The sequence below is a fragment of the Saccopteryx bilineata genome, chromosome 2 (genome assembly GCF_036850765.1).
Source record: "Saccopteryx bilineata isolate mSacBil1 chromosome 2, mSacBil1_pri_phased_curated, whole genome shotgun sequence".
In the NCBI taxonomy this organism is placed as follows: domain Eukaryota; kingdom Metazoa; phylum Chordata; class Mammalia; order Chiroptera; family Emballonuridae; genus Saccopteryx; species Saccopteryx bilineata.
In genome coordinates, this window is record NC_089491.1 from 94,579,956 (window position 1) to 94,604,301 (window position 24,346).

At 43.5% G+C, this 24,346-nt stretch overlaps 1 protein-coding gene across 2 annotated transcripts in view; it reads left to right on the forward strand.

Annotated features, from left to right (window-relative positions):
• Nucleotides 1-22,723, forward strand: part of ACO1 (aconitase 1) — a 59,843-nt gene extending 37,120 nt beyond the window's left edge. For both annotated transcript variants that reach the window (XM_066257393.1, XM_066257394.1), the window contains 14 exons: nt 69-240; nt 2,073-2,173; nt 3,024-3,140; nt 4,262-4,421; nt 5,688-5,823; nt 6,587-6,671; nt 7,666-7,822; nt 9,231-9,355; nt 10,923-11,027; nt 11,762-11,904; nt 13,836-13,983; nt 17,747-17,869; nt 20,777-20,962; nt 21,837-22,723. In XM_066257393.1, the coding sequence (XP_066113490.1) occupies nt 69-240; nt 2,073-2,173; nt 3,024-3,140; nt 4,262-4,421; nt 5,688-5,823; nt 6,587-6,671; nt 7,666-7,822; nt 9,231-9,355; nt 10,923-11,027; nt 11,762-11,904; nt 13,836-13,983; nt 17,747-17,869; nt 20,777-20,962; nt 21,837-21,950 (1,872 nt within the window). In that variant the 3' untranslated portion in view covers nt 21,951-22,723. The remainder of the gene's footprint in view (nt 1-68; nt 241-2,072; nt 2,174-3,023; nt 3,141-4,261; nt 4,422-5,687; nt 5,824-6,586; nt 6,672-7,665; nt 7,823-9,230; nt 9,356-10,922; nt 11,028-11,761; nt 11,905-13,835; nt 13,984-17,746; nt 17,870-20,776; nt 20,963-21,836) is intronic.
• Nucleotides 22,724-24,346: the final 1,623 nt, after the last annotated feature.

A 24,346-nucleotide genomic window follows, 5' to 3' on the forward strand; every position in this document is an offset into this window, starting at 1 on the left:
ATGATAAGGTGATAGTTCTCCATTTTAGATATGCTATATCAACTTTGAGACCTTTTCATTCTGCTTAGCACCTCCGCCAGGTTGGGGTAGTGGGCAAGTTTGTCGAGTTCTTTGGGCCAGGAGTAGCCCAGCTGTCCATTGCTGACCGAGCTACGATTTCCAACATGTGTCCCGAGTATGGAGCAACTGCTGCCTTTTTCCCGGTCGATGAAGTTAGTATCAAGTACCTGGTGCAGACAGGTAAGAGTAGCACCATGCACAACAGGGGACCTTCTCATCCACCTCCAGTGCTCGCTGCAATGGCTGTGTTTCCTTTAAAATAGGAGCAGTAAAAGCGGGGTGCACATCCCTTCATAAGGCCTCGAGTCCTCTCCCTGATTTTCCTGAGTAAAATGTTCGTGAAGTATATAGTTAAGATTGTAATAAGAAAGCTTTTTTTAAAAAATTAGTTTATTGGCCCTGGCCTGTTGGCTCAGTGGTAGAGCATTGGCCTGGCATGTGGATGTTCTGGGTTTGACTCCTGGTCAGGAGAAACGACTATCTGCTTCTTCACTCCTCCTGTACCCCCTCACCCTCATCTCCCACAGCCATGGCTCGATTGATTCGAGCACATTGGCCCTGGGTGCTGATGATGGCTCCATAGAGCCTCCACCTCAGGCACTAAAAATAGTTCAGTTACAAGCATGGTCCCAGATGGGCAGAACATCATCCCCAGATGGGGGTTGCTGGCTGTGATCCTGGTCAGGACCCATGCAGAAAGTCTGTCTCTATCTTTCCTCCCTTCACTTGGAAAAGAAGAAAAATAAATAAATAATAAAGTTTTACTAACTACAACTACATTGAAAATGATTAGTTGATACCTCCCTTGAGCTCCAAAGGATTTGAAATGGAAAAGATACAGAAATGAAAGGACAAAATAAATAATTGAGGGACTGAACCTAAAGAAGAGAAGGGATGGGATGGTGGTGAGGGGACAGGGACAGCTGCCTGGCATACCCGGAGCCAAGGTGAGTTTCTGGGGCTCTAGATCCAGCCACTACACTTAGTGACCTAGCACCAACTTTGAAGCATCTATTAAATGGAACTCCTCAGAGAAGTAGAACTCATTCCTAAGAGAAAATTCTCCTGTGTATCTTTATGAGGGCATGGCATGGGAGGTAATGAACAGTGGGCTCAACAAGTCATAATAAATATGTTAATAAAGCGCAGTTACTTTGATGAGGCCCAAGATGAAAGCCAATGCCCTTTACAATTCAGTTAAAAAAGAAACAAACCAGCAAAAAATGACAATATACTGTGGATCCAAGATTCAAGCTTTCAGACAGTCCGAAAAAAATGAGTAGACTGCATATCCATGGACATACTTGGTGAGAATTAACTCCCACAGCCAGGGTCTTATGACTAAAGGCAAAGCAGTCAGGGTCACATTCCTGGTGATACAGCATTATGAGTTAAGACTTTGGACGTTGGAGTCAAACTCAGGCTCGGATCCTGGTTCTATCATTTATTAGCTGTCTTCCGTGGGAACATTACTTAATCTTCTTGAACCACCATTTCTTCATCTGTGAATGAGAATGATAACAGTAGCTTTCTTACGAGGTTGTGATAAAGGATTAGAGATTGAGATAGTGCACTCAAAACGTTTATCACACTGTGCAGGGCACACAAGAAGTGCTCACAGCTGGTGATTTGTGGTGGGAGTTGGGGTGGATTATTATTTTAACAATAATAATGTGGAATGTTGAGAGTCTATGACCAGTTGAGGTCAGAGGCATTAGGAGACCTGGGGTCCTCATAATTAAGGAGCATGATAAAGGGAAAAGGGAACGCTTATAGGTAAGATTAGAATTATAGTCTCGTTCTTAGATCAGTTAGTGGCCCCTAATAAACAGCAGGTCAGCCAGCAAGTCGAACTCTTCACCTGAGTGCTGAGGTATCAGCAGAGCTGTCGTGTGTGAATGAAATGCGGACGACTTGTGTAATTGCTGGTAGAGGCAGTAGCTTAGAGTCTATATTTAACCAGGAAATAACCTCTATTACATCTATTGTTACCTCTTAAAATGCCTATTTAGGTCGTGATGAAGAGAAGGTCAAGAACATTAAAAAATATCTTCAGACTGTGGGAATGTTTCGCGATTTCAGTGACTCCACTCAGGACCCAGACTTCGCCCAGGTATGAGAACGCCTTTACCAAACATGTGTTTCCTCTTCCTGAAGTCATCTCAAGAGAACAGGGGGTTCAGAGCTAAAAAAAAATCAAAAAGATAAGGAACTATAAAGATAACAAAACTATAATATTTTGCAGTCCTCCTGGCCATGAGGTCAGGTTGGCTATGCTCCCCTTTTTGAACAACTGACGTGCTCCTCTTGTGTAGAGGACCTTGGAAGAACTTCACTAGAAGGACCAGAGCTATTTAAAAGTTCATCATTTTTAAAGATGGGGAAAGAAGCATATCAGTTACATCTGATTTATCCGGTGACTTACTCTTCATTCACATCCTAGGGTGCAAACCAAATCCATGCTTTTCTTAGCAGCCAAGATTAGAGGGTCCACTGGATGTGGGAGCTCGTCTTCTTTCATGTTACATTACGCTAAAGCCTATTTCCTGGTATTGGGGACTTACAGCTGCATCCCTCCTAAATCATCTTAGAAAAAGTACAGTGATTTATGTATCATTTCAATAGAAAACCCGCCTCAGACTAAATTAAAGTAAGATAAAAGGGATGTGTGAGCTTCTTTTCCAAGGTGGATGTGTGGACAACACTGGGCAGCAGCTACAATGCCCGCCAGGTCTTCCGAAGAGGTGGCCAGGCTGCCTACTGTCCCACGCGCCTTAACTGACCATCTTCATCTTTGGAAATTATGCCTTAAGTGTTAAATGAACATTGACTTCCTTGTTTTTGAATGTGGTGATTTAGCTTGTTGTTATCGTCGTAGTGTTTTAAATGTTCTGGCATGGCTTATGTGTTTTCGTTGTGGGTGTAATGTCAGTTCCACACTTCCTTTTCTTTTTGGAGGACAGGTGGTAGAATTGGATTTGAAAACAGTGGTGCCTTGCTGCAGCGGACCCAAAAGGCCTCAGGACAAAGTCGCTGTGTCCGACATGAAAAAGGACTTTGAGAGCTGCCTTGGAGCCAAGGTAAGAGGCAGATAGAAATCCTCTCCAACCCTGACCTGCCCCATCCTCAGCTTCTTAGTGCCCAGGCTTCATCTTCCCCCACTCAAGGATGGCTCTTCCTGAAGCCTGGCAGCGAGGATGGTTCTGCATCCTGAAGCCCTTTGTGCCTCCCCATTAGCCAGGAGCTGGACAGCTGCCTCAGGGCACTTGATCATCCTGCGCATAACTGAACTCACCTTTTTAAAAGCATGTCTGCTTTTTACATGACTCTCACCACATTGTTCACTCTACTTGCCCAGGCTTCTCTGGCCATTGTACTTCCGTTCATTCCATTCCCTGCCTGCTTGTCTCCTCCCCTGTGTATGTCCTGATCTGTCAGCTCCTCCCACATTGTGGCCTCAGATCTCAGAGCAGAAAGTCAGCTCCTCTTCATCTGAACCTTCCTGGCACTTGATCTGAAACCCTTTGATGATGTCATTCCATATTCTTTAACTTATATTTTTGGCACTTTATATTAGTTACACAACTTGATATACCTTAGGGACTGTGTATTTGCAGATTAGACTTGTGTCACAGTCACCTCTATCCCACAGAGAACCTGGTATAACATTTTGTATGCAGTAGGTGGTCCATGAGCATCTCTGGTGTGTGATGGGTTTTATCCTTGTGACACCAGCATCACACCAAAGGTTCAACTATGCTTTGTTTGCCCTATTAGTTGAATATGAACAGTATGGCACCTTTTTCTAAATTTCCATCAGGTTAGAATCAGTGACCTCAGTCCATATTCATTAAACTCTGTAATAATGTCATCAAGTTCTACTTAGGCTAACTTAGACTGAATTTGTAATTTTAGCATTTTCATTTTTTTTTTTTAGGTAGGAAGGAATTGTTCATTTCAAAGCACAGTAAGATTCAGAATTATGCCTGCAGTTTATAAAGATTTTTAAAAGCTAAAGAAAACTTTAATTTCTCTGTAGCATTTCAGACTTTATTGGCCAAGATATTTATGTTTTGTTGCCAAAGTATTTCTACTTCTTTTAAAGTGATAACTTTGAATATGTATGGGTGTGTGTGTGTGTGGGTGGGTGTGTGTGTACACACCCACCCACACACACACACAAACTTTTTCCTTCCTATAGCAAGGGTTTAAAGGATTCCAGGTTGCTCCAGACCATCATAATGACCATAAGACGTTTATCTATAACAACAGTGAATTCACCCTTGCTCATGGGTCTGTGGTGATCGCTGCCATTACTAGCTGCACAAACACCAGTAATCCGTCTGTAATGTTAGGAGCAGGTAAGTGCATATGAAACCCTCCTCGTGGCCATGTGGACATGTAGGTGGAACTCTCCCAAGACATGATCCAGGGGCTTACCTCAGTTCTACGTATGGTTCCTTGAACCCTGTTTTTTCCAGATGTAGGGATTTATTGTCCCAGAGATGTTTACAGAGTAACTAGTGCCCAAGCAAAGTCTTTAAAGTAGAATATATAATGCATAATAGTCTTTAGAATGAATACAGAAAATAAGTTGAAGACAGCAAAAAAAAAAAAATACAAATTTCTGGTCAAGTCTAGAATCTTGTTTCAGACTTTAGAAGAAAAAACTTTTTTTGTCCCAGACTCTTCTCTGTAAAACCCCTACTAGGCCTTTTTGTACAGTGGAATTTAGTCTGTCTGACCGGTATTGTCAAGCGCATCTGAATCAGGGCTCAGGCACTGACTGATGGAACCCACCTGCTGTGTATGCATTTCTGGTTAAGTAGTCAGTATTTATATACAGAGTTTCATTAATATAGGGTCTCTAGTTTCCAAATTTTTTAGCATCCCCTATAGTTTCTCTTGTGCCTCTTGTGTCCATAGATCACAGAGGTACAACAGCCCTTTATGAAGTGGACAGAGTATAAGCAAAACCTTCTTTGTCCTTTTATCCAAGTAATCATCTATCACCAACTAAGGTGTTTGTGTCTGGTGTAAACCAGTTTCCTTAAGACAAGTCACCAACTTGCCTATAGCTTTTTGTCTCATTATATCCCCACTCCTCATTTCTTTTCTGCTTCTGTGAGACGTCCTGAGACAGAGCACCTGGTGTCTCTGCAGTTGCCTGAATTTGCTAGAAGTCGGGTGGCCCAGGAGCTCTTGAGTTCAGAAATATCCGAGGACTGGATTTTTACATGTAGACTGGCTATGTTCCTTACCAGCCAGTACTCTATTCAGAGGGCCCTTCCAATTATAATTTTTATGCAAATAAAACATAATTAGGAAGATTGCTTTTTCTCCCCAAAGTAAAAACTCATTCTATAATATATCCCAAAATGGTTTTAAGTTTATCTCTTTAAAAAAAAAAAGAGAGAGACACGTTAATTTTTAAGACTAATTTTAAATTTACTGCATACATGTCAATGGCTTTGGGCCAGTGAGCTTTTGATTTCTATTAGGCAGCAGAAAGTGCCAACATGAGTGGAGCTTTGGTGGCAGGAAATTCAGACTGAAATGTCAGTGTCTTTCCTGGTACCTGGAGTAGGAGGCCACCCACACCATGTCTGTGTTTCCCATTTTCACAGGGTTGTTAGCAAGGAAAGCTGTGGATGCCGGCCTGACCGTGAAGCCTTACATCAAAACTAGCCTGTCTCCTGGGAGTGGTGTGGTCACCTACTACCTGCGGGAGAGCGGGGTCATGCCCTATCTATCTCAGCTGGGGTGAGGGAGTTTTCTTGTACACCGCTGCTTTTGTTGTATGATCTCCCATATGTATCTTGTGTGCACCTTGTAACAGATGTAAGCTTATCTGATGGCATCTAACTGCACAGTCTGTGTCGGATGGTGAGTGCACTTAAACCCTTACATTCCAACAAAGTGGCCACTTGGGCTAGTTGTTCCTCACATGAGGATGCCTGTGGAGGGCAGGGCAGGGGCTGAAATCCAGCCGGTGCCTTGGCGTGGTGCTGCACGTGCTATGTGGTGGGCCAGCATTGGTTCTGCAACCGAGAGTCTGCCCTTTCATGTAAAAATTATTATTTACCATTGCTAAAAATGTCCTCATTATTCAGCTAGATTAGTCATTTGTTGCCAGATACAGTTTCTCCAACTTCCCCATTATTCCTAATTTCAGATGACAGATTTTATTCACATGCTTAATTAAAGTCAGAAGTCCTTGAGATTATAGACTTAAAGTAGGGACTACACAATAAACCGCATATCTTATTTCAACTTAAAAATTTTAGATCACTCCATTAGACTTATTTTTATAAGTTACTAAAAAAAAAAGCTTAATGGAGTGGTCTAGAATGAATGAATAATATATCAGAATGCTCCCAGGAATGAAAGCTTTATAGGAACAGCACTGGACTAAACTTACTTCATGACATACTGCTCCCTTTAAATCAGTGGTCTCTAGGAGCTTTTACTCACAGAGGGGCTCACTGAGAATTATCTCTGTCCTGTGCTTCTCTTTGGCACCTAGGTTTGATGTGGTGGGCTACGGTTGCATGACCTGCATTGGCAACAGCGGGCCCTTGCCGGAACCTGTGGTAGAAGCCATCACACAGGTAATTACAGAGGAGCCTGTGGGCGTTTGGAGCTGTGGTCTCTTTGCATGTGACATGTAACCAAAATTTTCAGAAGGTTCAGGGAAGCAGGGGATGTGGTTAGCTGTGCAGTCTTTGGAGTCAAGCTTAACCTTATTAGTTAGATAACCTTGGGCAAGTTAATTAACCTCCTTTTACCTGAGTTTTTACAACTTAAACTGGAGATGATATTAGTACCTGTTTCATAGACTGTGAGCATCGTATGAGAATGGTCACAAAAGACTCAGTGTGGATCCTGGCCTGTGGTGGCGCAGTGGCTAGAGCGGCGACCTGGAACTCTGAGGTCGCCGGTTCAAGGTCCTGGGCTTGACTGGTCAAGACACATATGAAAAGCAAGCTGATGCTTCCCATTCCTCTCCTTGCCTTTCTTTCTCTCTCCTTTCTCTAAGATCAATGAATAAAACCTTAAAAAAAAAGAGCCTAGACCCCAGTGCTCAGTAAATTCAGGTTTTGTCTACAGAGGGCTCCAGAACTCTTAGTTCCTGATCATCTGAAGACCAGATCCAAGTCAGAGAAGTCTGCGTACACATGAACCTAAACTACATTTTAGGCTTCATTTTTGTCCCCTAAGTTCTGTAGCATTGAGAAATACCAGTTTACGGGCTTTGTGTGAATTATAGAGTCAATATAAGTCAGTGTGGATTCCTTTAGCTTTCAACTGTTATTCTTTTCCACCTGTTTTTAGGCCCCAGGAGGCAAAATATCATGGATGTTCCCTTCTGACCTACGTGTTCTCTTGAGCAGAAACCGTTGGACATGTCTCTCTGTGGCTTTTGACCCAGAGCGTCTGTCACAGGGACACGCCTGTGTGCTCTCCTACAGAGGAGAGGACCAGCGACAAGGAAACTGAAGGAGCTACATACCGATGATGGGAAAACTTTGGCAAATGGTCTAAAATGAACAGCCTAGGCAATCTCTTTTCTTCACGCCCTGATGTTTCTCTTGCCTTACACAGGGAGACCTCGTAGCTGTTGGAGTACTCTCTGGGAACAGGAATTTTGAAGGTCGAGTTCACCCTAATACCCGAGCCAACTATTTAGCCTCTCCGCCCTTAGTAATAGCATATGCAATTGCTGGAACCATCAAGATCGACTTTGAGAAAGAGCCATTGGGTAAGGTTTTGTGTGGTCACAATTTTTTCTTTCAATTAATTTGAAAATATCATTAGAAGAAAATTGTACTCTCCTTAATAAATAACGAAGCCTGGAACTTTCAACAGAACATGAGGAGAGTCCTCTATTCCCCAGTACAGAGCTAAGACAACTGCAGTGAATGAAGATTTACTGAAGGGGAAGTGGTGACATAAGGCAAAGAAATAGAAAAAGGAATAGAGAGCTTGATATTTCGCTTCTTCTCCAGTTCCTTCTTCTGTCTCCCGCTTGAACCTAACGATAGGCATTGTTTCCATATAGCCCCTTTGGAACGCATTCCAGATAGTTGAACTTCTCACATTTCAGAGGAAATGGTGCTTTGTCTTCTTTCCTCTGGTATTCCTGCTTCCCATCCCCTCTTGAATTCATTCTAAGCAAGTCAGATAATATGAAAACAGTGAGTGCCCTTTCAACCTGCCTTTAAGAAATTATAACTCCTGAGGTACGGGTGATCCTCATTATATGGAAATTCCATACTTGTAAATTGGCCTGTTCACTGAAATGTATTTTTACCCCAGATCAATGCTCATCATGCCTCCAGGGTCATTCATGTGCATGCCCAGAGCAGGGGAAACAGTGAGTCATTCAGCGTGCACCTTCTCAGCTAAGTCAAACAAGGCAATCCTCTGCCTTCTTATTTTAGTGGTCACCCTGTACATAGCATCCTGTTCATGGTCATTTTTGTGCTTTTTGTTGGTGATTTCACTGTTGAAAATGGCCCTCAGGCTGGCCAGGCAATGGCGCAGTGGATAGAGCATCAGATTTGGATGCAGAGGACCCAGGTTTTAAACCCCAAGGACACCAGCTTGAGCCCAAGGTCACTGGCTTGAGCAAGCGGTCACTCTGTCGGCCATAGCCCTCCGGTCAAGGCACAAATGAGAAAGCAATCAATGAACAACGAAGGAGCTACAACAAAGAATTGATGTTTCTCATCTCTCTCCCTTCCTGTTTGTCCCTATCGTTCCCTTTGGGGACCAGATATGGTGCTAATGTGCTATAGAGTATTCCTAAACTCATTAGGCCTGTGATGGGCCTTGTGCCAAAATAGACTTTATTCAGGCATAAAGAATAGGGCTTTCAACAATGAGTTCAGTGTTATTGCATCAACAGTGTATATTAAATAAGGTGTCTGTAAATGGAAACATAAAGCAGGGTTATATACTGATCAATTGACGGAGATATTGTGCCCAGAGGCTCTCAGACACCCAGCCCTGTGTCTCCTCGGGTCGGGAGTCCATGTCCACTGCCACAGTGTTTACAAGACTGTATAGAACAAAACTCCCAGGAAGAACGAGGTGTGACTCTATGCAATAATGACAAAGGGATGTTAAATGAAGTTTTACTCATCAACAAACACTTTTTTTCCCAGGGGTAAATGCAAAGGGACAGCAGGTATTTCTGAAAGATATCTGGCCGACTAGAGAAGAGATCCAGGCGGTGGAGCGTCAGTATGTGATCCCGGGAATGTTTAAGGAGGTCTATCAGAAGATAGAGGTGAGGTCCTGCCTGTCCCACCCCGCCCCCAGGAATCCAAGAGACAGCTTCCTGTGTCACCTCTGCAGACCTTGAGGCTAATGGGTGTAAACTACAGAAAGTGATGGGTTTGTTACTCCTCTCCAGAGAACCAGGCTGGTGGTTCTCAGTCCATTTCCTCCTGTGACTGACATTTGTATGGACCCCACACTCCCCAGATGTTCCCAGGTTTGGACAGGTGGGCAGGAGCCTTAAGAAGAAAGGCCTCAGGTTATATGTGACTCCTGGTCAGTTCTCCATAACTCTTCTTTTTTCAGACACCCTGGGGTGTTGTGTCAACTGTGGTTGAAGACACTGCCCTCCCCCACCATGTCACTCATGTGTCACTGAGGTGGAATCAATTGGTGGAGTGCACCTCTCAGAATTATTTGGATGCTTAAAAATAAATATTTAAACAAACAAGCAAACAAATAAAAACCACTCAGAAAACATCAAACTGCTTACACAAATAACTTTTTGTGCATTTTATACATAGGGCTAAAATGTGTAGGGCTCAGTATTCTATTCTTTCCATGGTTTCTGAGTTAGGTTGACCCAAAGGCTGCTGGCATGGTCTTGGATTTGAAATAAAGGTCAAACAGGGTCACACTCATGTACCGTGTCCTTCCACAAGTGGCTCATTGAAAGGCCTGGGAGGTTGGTCTGTGCTGGACTTAATACATTTATTCAGAGGCTGAGTTACTGGATCTGTAGAGGGAATTTAAGCTAATTTTTATGCAAAACAGCTGTCATTTGCTATCCAATGGTCATGTGATTTGGGAGTCTACTTTTCTCAAAGAGTAAATAATTCCCACTTAGGTACAAATCTGGGTTGTTATTTCTTAAGCTGTAATTGAAAGTATATGGATTAACTATATTGCTGTAAAATAAATTATGCCAAAACTTAATGGTTACATCAGCAAGCATTTATTATATCACAGTTATTGTGGATCCAAGTGTGACTTAACTGGGTGCTTCTGCCTTCACAAGGCTCCAGTCAAGGTGTCATCTCGGGCTGCAGCTCATCTGAAGACTCAGCTGGGGAAGGTGCACTTCTAAGGGCACCCACACGTAGTTGGTGGCAGGATAAGATGCCTTACAGGCTGTTGGACCAAGAGCCTCACTTCCTCCTGACCATTAGCCAGAGACCTCCCTCAGTGCCTTGTACATGAGTCTTCACAGCTCATAGCATGGCAGCGGGCTGCCACCAGGGCAGGCAAGCCAGAAAGCGAGAGAGGATGAAAGACATCGAAGGCATAGCCTCTTTAAAACCTAATCTTGGAAATGAGTCACTAGGTTCAGCCCACCCTCAGCAGGAAGGGCTCACTTTAGGGTCTGAATCCCTGAGGGTGGGGTCCTTGCAGGCTGCCTGTCACAATGCATATGTATTTTTGTTATTTAGCTTAACACTGTCTTAGTATAAATAAACTCTCTTATGGCTAGAATAGGAATGTTTTTTAATATACTCTTAGCTTGAATATATGTTTTATGTTTATGTGTTAAATTTTTCTTAGATAGAATGTGATTAGCCTGTTTTTCTTCTTTGTAGACTGTGAATGACAGCTGGAATGCCTTAGCAGCCCCCTCAGATAAGCTGTATTACTGGAATCCCAAATCTACATATATTAAGTCACCACCATTCTTTGAAAACCTGGTATGACTTCTTATTTTTAACAAAATGAATTCTTCAAATGATTCTTTTCCATGTAACATCTATATTATCCCACATCTTTGCTTTAACTACCTGTTTCTTAAAACCTCTACAAACTCAAGCCAGTAATACTGGGGAGAGTTTGGGGAAGCTGGGATATTTGGCTGCAGTGAGCCTACCACTTCTCTGTGCAGGGGTTGTGTGTGGCTGTGTAGAGACACCCTGGTGACCAAGTGCCCCCCTCTCCGGACGTAGACTCGGTGAAGTCTGAGGGACTGCTCCAGGGAGCATTCCCAGGGCCTGCCATCTTTAAACTTTAAACCCATTCAGACAAAGGGAATCTGCCCTGAAACTGCTGACAAGGAGTCCTTGCTGCCCTTGCCGGGTCCCTGTGGGGAGGTGGTGGGGAAGTCAGAATTCCCTCGTCGCAGCATCTGAGGAGTTCTGTGAAGAGAGAATGTCATTTGCGGCTGCATCCCTGTTGCTTTTGAAGGGACAGTGCCAATACTTTGCCTTCCCTTCAGGGGTAAGATGTGACTATTTTGAGTAAATTCATCTTACTTTTCTAAGCACTTCTGATAAAACTGAAGAAAAAAAAACCCAAAAAACCTGGACTTTTCTGTGCACTGATGTAAGGCTATCCCCTGGTCAGGTCAGTGGACTACTGCTGTGAGACTTCTCTCGTGACTTGCTGGAGGAAACCAGGGCAGACACTGACTTGTTGTGTTCTTTGCTAGACTCTGGACCTTCAGCCCCCTAAATCGATTGTGGATGCCTACGTGCTGTTGAACTTGGGAGATTCAGTAACAACTGACCACATCTCACCTGCTGGAAATATTGCAAGAAACAGCCCTGCGGCTCGCTACTTAACTACCAGGGGGTAAGTGTGAGTGCGGTGAGGACACACGAAAGGCAGACGTGAACTGAACAGGCCAGCCTTTCTCTTTTCCCTGGTCTCTTTGGAATCAGATTGCGGTTTTTCACTGCACCCTGGGGTTCGAAAACCAGTCAGTCTTTCTGTGTGCTGCTTTGAATGTTCCATGGGAGACTCCATCAGCACGTGAGCCCCAGCAGGTGGAGGGGGGACCGTCTTTGAGCAAGGGTTATACTCATTAGGCTCAACTATCACCTCCACCCCGGCTTGCCTAATAGTTAAAGCACAAGGCTCTGCCCTTAACCCATGCCAGAGCCTGGTTCCCCTTGAAACGTGCAGCGGGGATAGGACCTGAAATGCACTGCCGTCCTGCTTCAGACACGTTCCTTCCAGAGAACTGCTTTGAGGAGCAGCAGTGCTCACCTTCGCCAGTCTTTTAGCCGTGTACTGATTCTAGCAGGTTACCATACCAGTATTATCTCCCATTATCTAATATACCCATATTAATCTAAGTCAGTCCCAAATCTGACTTCCCATGAGTTACTCTGGGGAGGTAAAAGTTCCCGGTTCCATCCCCTCCTCCTGAGTCAGCTTCCCCAGGAGCAGAGTCTAGAGCCAGTTTGAGGAACAGACTTCAGCATCTTTTTTGATTGGTGATTGTTTGAATCCCTTTGAGACATGGACTCTAGGGGAATTGAATGAAGGCCAATACCTTCCCAGGAAAATGTGCATATGTACAATTATATGTTTCAAATATAATTTCACCTGCTCCTCAAACCCATTTATAGATTCTCTCAATCCTCAAATTAGAGCTAACCTTTAAATCACGTTAACACACACACGTTTCCTAGCATTTTAAGGAACAGACCAGTGACCTGGTCACTGTCTTTATTGTAAAGTGTTCCTGATAGTCTAACGTTCACTGTCAGGGGGGCTCACAAACCAGGTTTGTCTGATTCCAGGGCCAGGAGAAGTTGCTGTTCTGCCGTTGTGGCACTGTTTTGATTTTTAGCTGATGAAATTGTAAACCATGCCCTGGCCAGTTGGCTCAGCGGTAAAGCGTCAACCTGGCGTGTGAAGTCCTGGGTTTGATTTCTGGTCAGAGCATACAGGAGAGCAACTATCTGCTTCTCCACCCTTCCCCCTTCTCCCTCTCACCTCTCTCTCTTTCTTTCTCTCTCTCTCTCTCTCTCTCTCTCTTTCTCTACCCTTCCCACAGCCATGACTCAGTTGGTTTGAGCACATCAGCCCTGGGCACTGAGGATGACTCCATTGAGCCCCTGCCTCAGGCACTAAAAATAGCCCAGTTGGGAGCATGGCCCCAGATGGGCAGAGCATTGTCCCCAGACTGGAGTTGCCATGTGGATCTGGGTTGGGGCACATGTGGGAGTCTGTCTCTATCTCCCCTCCTCTCACTTAAAAAAGAAAAAGTAAATCGTGCTGCCAGTTGTCTTCCCTTTCAGTCAGGCCCTGGCAACTTGGGGACAACTCTGCAATTCCTTCTGGCACTTTATGGAACATGTTTTATTTCCCCCATTCTTGGCTCCACCTGCCTGGGTTACCCTGATTATTGTCTCTGCTTCTTTTTCTTGCACATTTTTAATACTTTCTTTTTTTGTGAAACTTTATAGGGCACCTTACTGAATAAGTAAAATAAGTAGTCTTATTAGAGTTCCTCCTGCTTTTTCCACCGAGACTTATAAGATGGAAAGTTGATCCTGGGAGAACATTGAATTACGCTTTGTCACCACTGCTCACCTCATGCTCTGTCCTCATTGAAACTCTGGGAACAGTTTTTCTGCCCTGGAGAACAATGCTTGGTAGATTAGAGAAATAACAAGGTTCCCGTTTGTTTGTTTTTTTCTTCTTTTGGTTTAAGCTAAGTTTACTCTTCACTCTGTTCACTAAACTAGCTTCTCTCCCACTTGCCTTATTAGCCTGACTGCACGAGAATTCAACTCTTACGGTTCCCGCCGAGGTAATGATGCCATCATGGCCCGGGGGACATTTGCCAACATTCGCTTATTAAACAAGTTTTTGAACAAGCAAGCACCACAGACCATCCATCTGCCTTCTGGAGAAATTGTGAGTACAGCACCATCTGCTTCCTTGAGAAGCCTGCGTTTGTCAGGTTCTAGGTGGTTGGACATTTCCTCGATCACTTTCCTTTTGGTTTTATTCTTTCTTCACAGCCCCATCCTACCTCTTGCTTCCTGTAGTCACTCTTGCCAAGCAAGTGTCCATGTGTGTAGAGTCTATCACTGTCGGGGATGCCCTTTGCCCTTTGAACTATGAAAACCTCCTCTTCCTGTTTAGAGATTGTGCTTCATGGCTTAACTAAATCTAGTTTCCTGGCAGTTCAGCTTTAAAAGTCTGATTGAAATGCTCTGAGTTCAGACTATTTCAGGGGGAAATTCCAGGTTAATGTAGGGGATATTTTGCCCTGGCTGGTGGCTCAGTAGATAGAGCATTGGCCCACTGTATGGACATTCCAGATTTGAGTCCTGGTCAGGGCACACAAGAGAAGTGACCATCTGCTTCTCCCTCTCTCCCTTGTTTCCTCCTCTCCCTTTCACCCCCCTGCAGCCAGTGGCTTGATTGGTCTGACCATCGGCCTTGGGTGCTGAGGATAGCTCTGTTGGAGTACATCAGCCTCAGGTGCTAAAAATAGCTTGGTACTCGAGCCTTGGCCCCAGATGGCATTGTCAGGTGGATCCTGGTCAGGGCGTGTGCAAGGGTCTGCCTCACTATCTCCATTCTTCTTACTTTAAAAAAAAAAAAAGGATATTTATCAAGAAAGTGCTGTTTTATGACTTTATTAGCATTTAATTTAATTCACCATACAACTAGGGAAAGAAGGAACACAGAGGCTTGTGGAGGCCTGCTTGGGTCCTAGAGGGAACTATTCGGTTGGCATGTTACAGCTAGAATGGTCTGGTGGGAGGGAAACCTACACTTTGAGTCAGACAAGCCTGAGTTTGAGATGGTTTTCTATTGCTGTAATCAGAGGGCAAGGAAGAGCTAGCTAGCTATTTATTTATTTAAAGAAAGAACTCTTTAAATGAAGTAAATAAATAAATAAATAACCTAAAAATTTCAAAAGGAAAATTGTTTAGTTGAGACAATCTCTCAGAACATAGAACAGAAAGACAAAGCAGAAATTAGAGAGAAAATATGAGAAAAATGAAAGACTAAACTGAGGAGGTCCAGCATTAAACTTAATAGAGACACTGCAGAGAAAAGAGGAAATTATCAAAGATGTAAGTGACATACGGGACATTCCCCAGCTACAAGATCTAAGGCTCAGATTGAAGGGTCCACTGACTGCCTAGCAGTGATTAAGGATGACCCGTGCCAACTCATGTCATTGTGACGTTAAGAACAGCAGGAATGAAGATAAGATCTGGAAACTTTCCAAGAGGGAAGAACAGCTTTCACAAGAGATGCTGGGGGCAGATGTGCCTAAAACAACACTGGAAACTTAGACTGATGTCTTCCTTAAAGTTCTATGTCCTTCATACTACCAGTCAAGTAAAATTCATATTCAGAGACTCAAAAACTTTTTTAAAATATCCCTCAATCCATGTCTCAGGAAGCTATTTAGTGAATATGTTCTGCCAAAATGAGGGAATAAACCAAGATAGAGGAAAATGTCAGAGGAGACATCTGGGAGATTCTGGGAACCCCGGGACGGTGGTGGAGGAAGATTTCTTGGTCACAGGGATGCCATGTAGAGAGCCACCAGCCTAACTGGAGCAGTCTTGAGGGCTCCAGGGATGTCACCTCCAGGAGAAAGATTTGTAGATGATAGATTGCCTGATACAACTGAATGTCTTTAAAGAAGATTTATACTTTAGGCAGAGTGATTGGGGATTAATTAATGGATAGGAACAAAGAAACAGGTAAGCATACACGCACACACACAAAGTGAAAATTACTAATTTCACTGAAAATTGTTTTTAAATTGCCAAGAAAAGGAAACGATAGTACATTATACAACTCAGCTGTAAATACTGTAGCATTTACACAATCATAATGCAAACACCAAATATTGACATACCCACCATATGACATAATTATATTGGGAGATTGGGGAGAGGGGATCTGTAGGGGAACCCTTGGAAGTGGTGCTTAAAAGAACCAAATCCTCATCAATCTAGGAAATAGGATGAAACTGGAGAAATGAAGAACTGACAGTTTAAACATAATACCAAGAATATATAGAGGCACAGTAACACAAGAAACAACGGTGTCTTCTTTAGAAGAGGGGAGAGTGCGGGGAGCTCCTGCTTTATAACCTGGCTGATACCCTCAGCATGGCTCATATAACAGAACAGGCAGGAGACCAGAGGTCTAGAGCTGCATGGTCCCTCTGGTCTTGAGTTTCATGACCTGCTTTGCCATGGGATTGTCAGCTTTACAACAGTTTTGAAAGCACATTGAAACACACACTCCCAAATCCTTATACCCAAAGCTAGTAATAGATATCTCTGATAATATCAGCTAGGATGTTTCTTTTTTATCTTTGAAAGACTCTAGGGTATTTGGACAGAGAAGGCTTTCACTGTTTTTTGTTTGTTTTTTTAAGTTTTTATATTCATGAGCTCTGATCCAGCTGAACACATACAGATCCCTACCCAGATTTAGCTAATGCCATGTGACATTAACCACTGGCTCCATTAGTCCAACTAAATAGTAATTTGTAAAAGCTTGCTTGAGGGTCTGATTAAACACCTTTCTAGAGCCCCTTTCAAATGAAACACTCACTAGAGAGATTTTATTTTCTGACCTAGTAGCCAAGGAAAACAACTGTTTAATTACAGTACCACCAGCAGTGACATCAGATGTCTTTGTAAAGTCTCACCTCAGCAGAATATTCAGTTTCTGTGAGAAATAAATGAACCTATTTCTGTGAGATTTTCTCTTATTTACTAAAAATATGTGTTAGCCTTTCCCTGTCCTTTAATGATGGGCCCTTCCACCAGTTTATCCTCTCTCTACCTTGACCTCCATGTAGAAGGGTGACTAATAGAAGTTTGCATTTTTGGCCCTGGTCAGTTGGCTCAGTGGTAGAGCATCAACCTGGCATGTCGATGTCCTGGGTTCAATTTCTGGTCAGGGCACATAAGAGAAGCGACCATCTGCTTCTCCACCCTCCCTCTCCCCCTCCTCTCTCTCTCTTTCTCTTCCCCTCCCTCAGGCATGGCTCAAATGGTTCTGAGGATGGTTCTGAGCGCATCAGCTCTGGGTGCTGAGGATGGCTCTTTGAAGCCTTCACCTCAGACACTAAAAATGGCTCAGTTACAAGGATGGCCCCAGATGGGCAGAGCCCCAGGGGGGTTGCCTGGTGGATCCCCGTCAGGGCGCATGCAGGAGTCTGTCTCTCTCTCCTCCTCTCACTTGGGAAAGAAGAAAAGAAAAAAAAATTGCATTTTATATAATTTCAAGACATGTTACCTTGCCATGTGTTGCTACCCTTCACAAACCAGGATTTTTAAGTGGAATTCTCCTTAAAAGCTTTAAAATAGTTTAGCAATGGAAGAAAGAGAGAAATCTAATCTTTCTTTTTCCCCTGATACGTTAGGATTTTAATGTTTTTCTAAAACCAAGACAGCAGTTAGCCATTTCAGTTAGAAGAATATTAAATACAATTTGGGAAATACAGACAGATGGAGTTCACGGGGAATCTGTAGACCAGACATCCAATTGGCTGACCTTTCCTTTGGCTTCACGTTGACTTGGCTCATGACAGACCCTCTGACCCTGCACATCTCCCCAGGCCTCCCCGGTGGTGTCTGCAGCCTGTGCCTCTGCTGCATCTGTAATACCTTCCCTTTCTCTTCCTCAGCTTGATGTGTTCGATGCTGCTGAGCGGTACCAGCAGGCAGGCCTTCCCCTGATCGTTCTGGCCGGCAAAGAGTACGGCTCTGGCAGCTCCCGGGACTGGGCAGCCAAGGGTCCTTTCCTGCTGGTGAGTGTGATGTAGGACAACCCGGCAGGCAGCTGCCCCCTGGACCGGGAGGGAAGCTGGGCAGGGGCCCAGAGAGCAATCTTGATGGTTAACTTTCCAAGACGTCATGGAAGGGCAAGCTCAGAAGAGCGTGTGGTGTTTGTTCCTCTCCTGCTTCTGGTGGCTCTGGATTCACTTCTCTCAGTGAAGGGTAGTCTGGAGTTGAACTTGTTCCCTCAGATCAAACATATCCTGGGAACCATGGATCTTTGGGGGTGTCAGGAAAACAGCTGGGTGGGGAGCTGTCCAATCGCTGAAATAACATCCGAAAGGTTGTATGTATGTCTCTTATTATGGGGGAAAATTTCATGGTTTCCGTAATGTTCTCAGAAGTTGAGGATCCCAAATTTATTTAAGGCCATTTTCCCTGGTGAACTTCAGGAATAATCAAGGGCTGCTGCTGCTACTGATCTGTCTGCCAGGTTCACAGAGTGGAGTGGAAGAAGTAAGGAGCCTGAGCTTTGGATAAAGTCAGGGAAAGTCCTTCCTACAATTGCTTTTTACTGCCTGTGAAAATCTGCTTATAGGCTCAGTATAGAAGGATGCTCCCTCTGTATTTGGACAGGATGCTCTTTAGAACCTTCAGCCGTTTCAGGGCTTGGCCTGCTGGAGGCTTCCCCGTGGGAGGGGCCAGACAGGCAGCAGAGAGCTCTGACCCCTTGAGCATTTGCTTGCCCTGAAAGCCGAGAAGAATCCTGCTGCCTGGCTTTAATCCTCAGGGTAGTATAAAAGTGTTTAGCTGATGTCAGTTTAAATAACATGTGGCTCGAGCCCCATTAATGCACTTGGGAAATACTGAGTAGTGATAGTGATATCTATAAGTACAGTAAAAAATGTGGCTGTTTGGCAGGCAGTCCCCCAACTGTCCAGTCTTCTGAAAATCTTTTAGTATCACATACCTGTTATTTTGGTTTTTTAATCAATCATTTTGCTCCGTAGGAATGAAAAAAAAAAAAAAAGATGTCCTCTGATTACTCGGTAATAAGTCGAGGGGCTGCCTTTTTTAGAACTGCTGAAAAGAATCAGAGAAAAGAAGGACAGGATTTTAAGAAGGAAGCTAGGCACTGACAGCAAGGAAAGCAGCAGTGGCAACGAAGATCTATGGGAGGGTAAGGAGAACCGGCACCCGGAGGGCACTCCAGGGCCTAGACTTCTCTACAGAGTGCTCTGAGTCCTGGCTGCCCAGGCACCATACACTTCACTCTGTAGCTGCCCAGCCTGGGCCACTCAGCAGTCCTGGGCCGAAGTCACTCGGAGAGGATTAGATAATTGTGGTCCGTGGTATCTACAGCTCTGCACCATCATTTATACAGAGCTAGAGATGTGCATAGTAGGTGTTTACAGAGATTCCACTTCCCCAAAAAATAAATATATAATACATATATCCATACAAAATATCTACTATCCTGAAGAATCTTCCCTTCCTCCATAAATTTGTTTTTAAATTTGGAAAGACCCGTGAGTTGTTTTTTTTTTTAATCCCTATTCCTGGATCTCATCCTCGGAGATTATGGTGTAACAGGTAAGGGAAAAGGTCTGGATGTCAGGATTTTAAAAATATCCCTTGGTGATTATAATATGCAGCAAAGTTTGAGAACCACTGCTCCATAGCCATGGTTCTCATGAACCATGAGAACACTCACAGGAACCACTGTCTTCCTGCCCCACACCCCCTGCATAAGGTTCTCGTGCAGTAGATCTGGGGTAGTGCCCAAGAGTCTACATTATTAACAAGTTCCCTGAGTGACCCTGATTCAGGGGCATCTTAAAAGTGTACCCTAGGTATCGAGACCTTTCAGGGATATCTAAATATTCTGTTACAGTTAAGTAATATTTGATAATGGAGTTATTTAACTTTATTGAGTATCCTGATTTATTGATCATTGCTATATATGCCAGTTATAGATTACCAATAAAATGTATCTTAAAGGAAGTTTAATGTCAAGATTATATTCAGTACAATTTGAGCCTTGAAACAGGAAGTATCAAAGTAGCACATAGTAGGTGATCATTACTTTCTTTGTAGTAAGTTCTATAAGTTGTTTTTTGATTGGATCTTTCATGTATGCCAATGCACCTACAATAATAGAATTGAAGGGAAAGAAATGAATTTTTTTCCTGACCAGGCAGTGGTGCAGTGATGGAATGTTGGACTGGGACACAGAGAACCCGGGTTCGAAACCCTGAGGTCGCCAGCTTGAGTCCGGGCTCATCCGGTTTAAGCAAGGCTCACCAACTTGAGCCCAAGGTTGCTGGCTTGAGCAAGGGATCACTCGTTCTGCTATAGCCCCCTGGTCGGGGCACATGAGAAAGTAATCAATGAGAAAATAAGGTGCCACAACAAAGAATTGATGCTTCTCATCTCCCTTCCGGTCTGTCTGTCCCTATCTGTCCCTCTCTCTTTCTCTCTGCCTCTGTCACACACAAAAAATAAATAAAAAAGAAATGAATTTTCTTTATGTTGTTTTGTGATGTGGGTTTCAGTCACACTCAAAGTTTGCTAAGAGGTGTTGCATTCCAGACTGATGTGTGGGGTCAGGCTGCATGGGTTCAGAATACCAGATACTGTATACCCCTGACTGCCCAGGTAGAGGGAACAATAATAGCATCCACCCCCTAGGGGCTGGAAGGGGAATGAGAGAAATCATTTAGGTGCTTATATAGTACCTGTGCTTTGTAGGCAATCATTTAAGACTGACTGCTGTGTTATTTATAGCTAAGGGAGTAACATTTTATATAAACAATTAATTGGTACTTATAAAGAATTTAGGTATGAGAAGAGTTTTGACTTAAGAAGCTTTCTGTTAACTTTTTGTGAATCTAAAGAAAAATTAGACCTGTGTCCAAACTCTTTTCGTGGTTCCTCAGGGAATCAAAGCTGTCCTGGCTGAGAGCTACGAGCGCATTCACCGCAGTAACTTGGTCGGAATGGGAGTGATACCGCTCGAATACCTCCCTGGGGAGACGGCGGACACCCTGGGTCTCACAGGACGGGAACGATACACCATCAACATCCCAGAAAACCTCAAACCGCAAATGAAAGTCCAGGTCAAGGTAAGCCAGGGCCAGCTAAAAGGGACCCTGTGTTTGTAAACAGTCTTGTTAGAAGCAAATCGGTGAGTTTTGGAACAAGAAAAAAAACAAACAATAGAACTGCATTAGACTTAAGAGTTCTACTAGCGTCTTTTTTACCTGCCTTCACAACATAGTGAGGAGGATACCTCTTGATTTATTATTTATTTCTGTTTATTCATAGAGGTGTCATCAGTTCCATTCTTACCTCCAAGCCTTCTTCCATTCCTCCTAATCTCACTTAGCCAAGAGGAGAGTGATGGAAGCTCAAGGGTGTTTATTACCTAATAAACACCCTTTTTATTATAATGATATGAACAACAGACACACTCCCCCCATGCCTAAATCTTAACCTAAAATGACAGTTCCCAAGGTGAGGTAAGGATGAAGTGCCCATGCCAAGTTCCCTGGGGGGATTTAGATTCTCAGGCAAAGGCAGCTCCTGAGGTGTGTCTCTGGATGAGCAGCTGCGCCAGCCGCCTAAGGGACAACCTTAACAAAACCTCTGCTGACCTAAGACCCTTCTACCTGCAGGGGGCTCCAAGAGAGGCTTTAGATAATACCATCCCAAAGGTCACCAGCCACTGCTGCCCAGAGAGGCCATTTCTCATTCTCAGAAGTCTCTCACTTCCATCGTGCATACACTGCTTTTCCTTTCATATGAGTCTGTTGGGGACCAGCAGGTCTGGGCTGGGGCATGGGACGGTGCACATTCCTAGGCGCTGCGGGTGGTGCTGATGTGCGGACTGCACTCTGCGTGGCCAGGCCTGAGGGCAGGCTAGACTCGGGCTCCTCCTGGCTGAGCGGTGTCACCTCCCTCTGTGATTCTCCTTTGCTTCTTTCTATGTTGTCGCAGCTGGATACCGGGAAGACCTTTGAGGCTGTCATGAGGTTCGACACTGACGTGGAGCTCACTTACTTCCGCAACGGCGGCATTCTCAACTACATGATCCGCAAGATGGCCAAATAGACCCTCGTTCCTTAGGAGCCCAGCACTGAGAGCTGCACCCAGGGAGCGTGTGGAGCGCCATCCATCCGCCGCTGATCCCGGGCTCCAGACCGTGGCCCCTGTCTCTGCGCAGGGTGCTGCCTTGTAGGCGGAGCGCTGGCGTGCTGGTGCCTTTCGTCTAGGCACCGAATCTGCAGTGTCTACATTCTCTATTTTTGTTAATCTTTTTATCTTTTTCTAGAATTTTGAAACTGGCCTGGTGGGAATGCCAGTAGTGCCAGAAAGAACTGAGCTCCTCTTTAAATTTACTGATCACAGAATGTTGATTTTTTTACTCTTAGCTTGTTTATTGTCAGCTGAACACTGATAAATCTTCTTAGGAGGTGCTTCCCGCCCTCTTCTGCGTTCCTCTGATCTCCTCCACTCAGTGAAACCTTTCCCTTGAGGGTCATTCGCCTTTGCCTATTATCAGTGTTAATTGACGTGGGTAGATATGAACTTTTGCACACTTTAAATCACATCAGTGATTGCGACTGTCCCACTTCCTCTTTCTTTGGGTGTAAATGATCCGGACACCTTGTGGACAGGTTGGAAGTTGAAACTTTTCAATTATATACCTTTTGATGGATCAACATTAAAGAAATGTGACGTTTTCTTTTACTATCTTTAAAATTTTTTTCCCAGAAAAATTTTTTTCGTTTGTCAAGAGGGTAACTTTGTTTGGAGGTGGTTTTGGAGAGAGAGACACAGAATATTTCTAATTTGAATAAAATTAAATCTATTTTCAAGGAAAACTTTTTGACTTTGGGATTGAATTCTGCTGTGCACGTGTTTATAGTTTTGGGCTATTTCGAGCAGAGCGAATCTCAGACTCCAGCTTCTCGAAGCCTGGATGACCTTTCAGTCCTTTTGTTCTCACAACCACATCAGTGCTCCGCGGGTCACATGGAAGTGCTGAGGGGCCAGCATGTTCCCCGCCCCGCCTAGGAGCAGACAAGGAGCTAGCAGGCACTAAGGTACATGTAGGGAGCACATTATGACCTTTTGATTTTCATGTCCTGGAGTATATCTGCTCATTCCATCACTAAAGTTGTTTCAGGGCATGTCTCTTAGACTGCACCAATTACCATAACAAAAATATCAGATGAGGCTGCTTGAACATAAAAAAAAATTACTTTCTTATAGTTCTGGAGTCTAGAAATCCAAGGTTAAGGTTCCAGCCAATTCCTTTTCTAATAAGTGCTCTTTCCTGGCTTGCAGACAGCCACCTTCTTGCATGTCCTCACATGGCCTTTCCTCAGTGCGTGTCTACACACAGAGAGAAAACTAGCTCTCTGGTGTCTTTTTATAGAACATTAATTTTATCAGACCAGGGCTTTATCCTTATGACTTCATTTAACCTTAATTATTCCCTTAGAGGTCTCATCTCTGCAGAGGCTTCAGTATATGAATATGGAGAGGACACAGTCTATCACAGGGCAAATTTACAGTCTAAAAGGGCCATTTTTAGTAAGAAATAAATCACCAAAATTGGTACTAAAAGGACCCATTATAGCTAAAGAAGCAGACACAGAAGGTCCGGTAACTTAGCACTGTCCCCTCACTTCCTGCTCAAACACTGGACTGTTAGAGACTTCAGCTTTCTGAAGACTAAACAAAACTCTAAAGTAATGACTCCTCATCTGAACCAGGCCAGGCACTGCATCATCCCCTCCATCAGCAGTAATAGTTACATCCAATTATTGTCATTGGAGACTTCTCCAATCTTTTATATAAAAGTTTTAAGAAAAAAAATATATAGAACGCTAACCTGAAGATGTATTGTTTTTAAAAAAGAAAACATTGTTTTATTCTAAAAAATGACCCAATACCCCAAAAGAAACTTTGGAAAACATAAAATAGTACCTAGAGAGAAAAACCATGGAGTCTGACTGCAAAATATTAATACATTTTAGTATATTTCCTTTAGCCTGTATTCTGTACAACATTTAAAATTTTTTCTGGGCAGTGATGGTGGTATTGCTGCTTTTATTTCTTAGTGCTATACTTATAGCATATTTATAACTTTAATTTTTTTTTATTATTTTACCATTAGGAGTTTTTTCTATAGTATATAACCTTCATAATCATTTTAATAAACTGTACTTTGGAATAATTTTAAATTTACAAATAAGTTGCAAATATAGCCCAGAGGACTCCTGTATACCCTTCACCCAGCTTCGCTGCTGCCAACATCTTATATACCATGGTACATTTGTCAAAACTAGAAGTTAATATTGGTATATTACCATTAACTAAAGTACAGGCTTTACATTTTTTCTAGTATCCTTTATCTGTTCTAGGATCTACTTACTATACCACATTGCATTTAGCATAATTGTTTTTATTTTTATTTATTTTGTTTACTTTGTTCTATT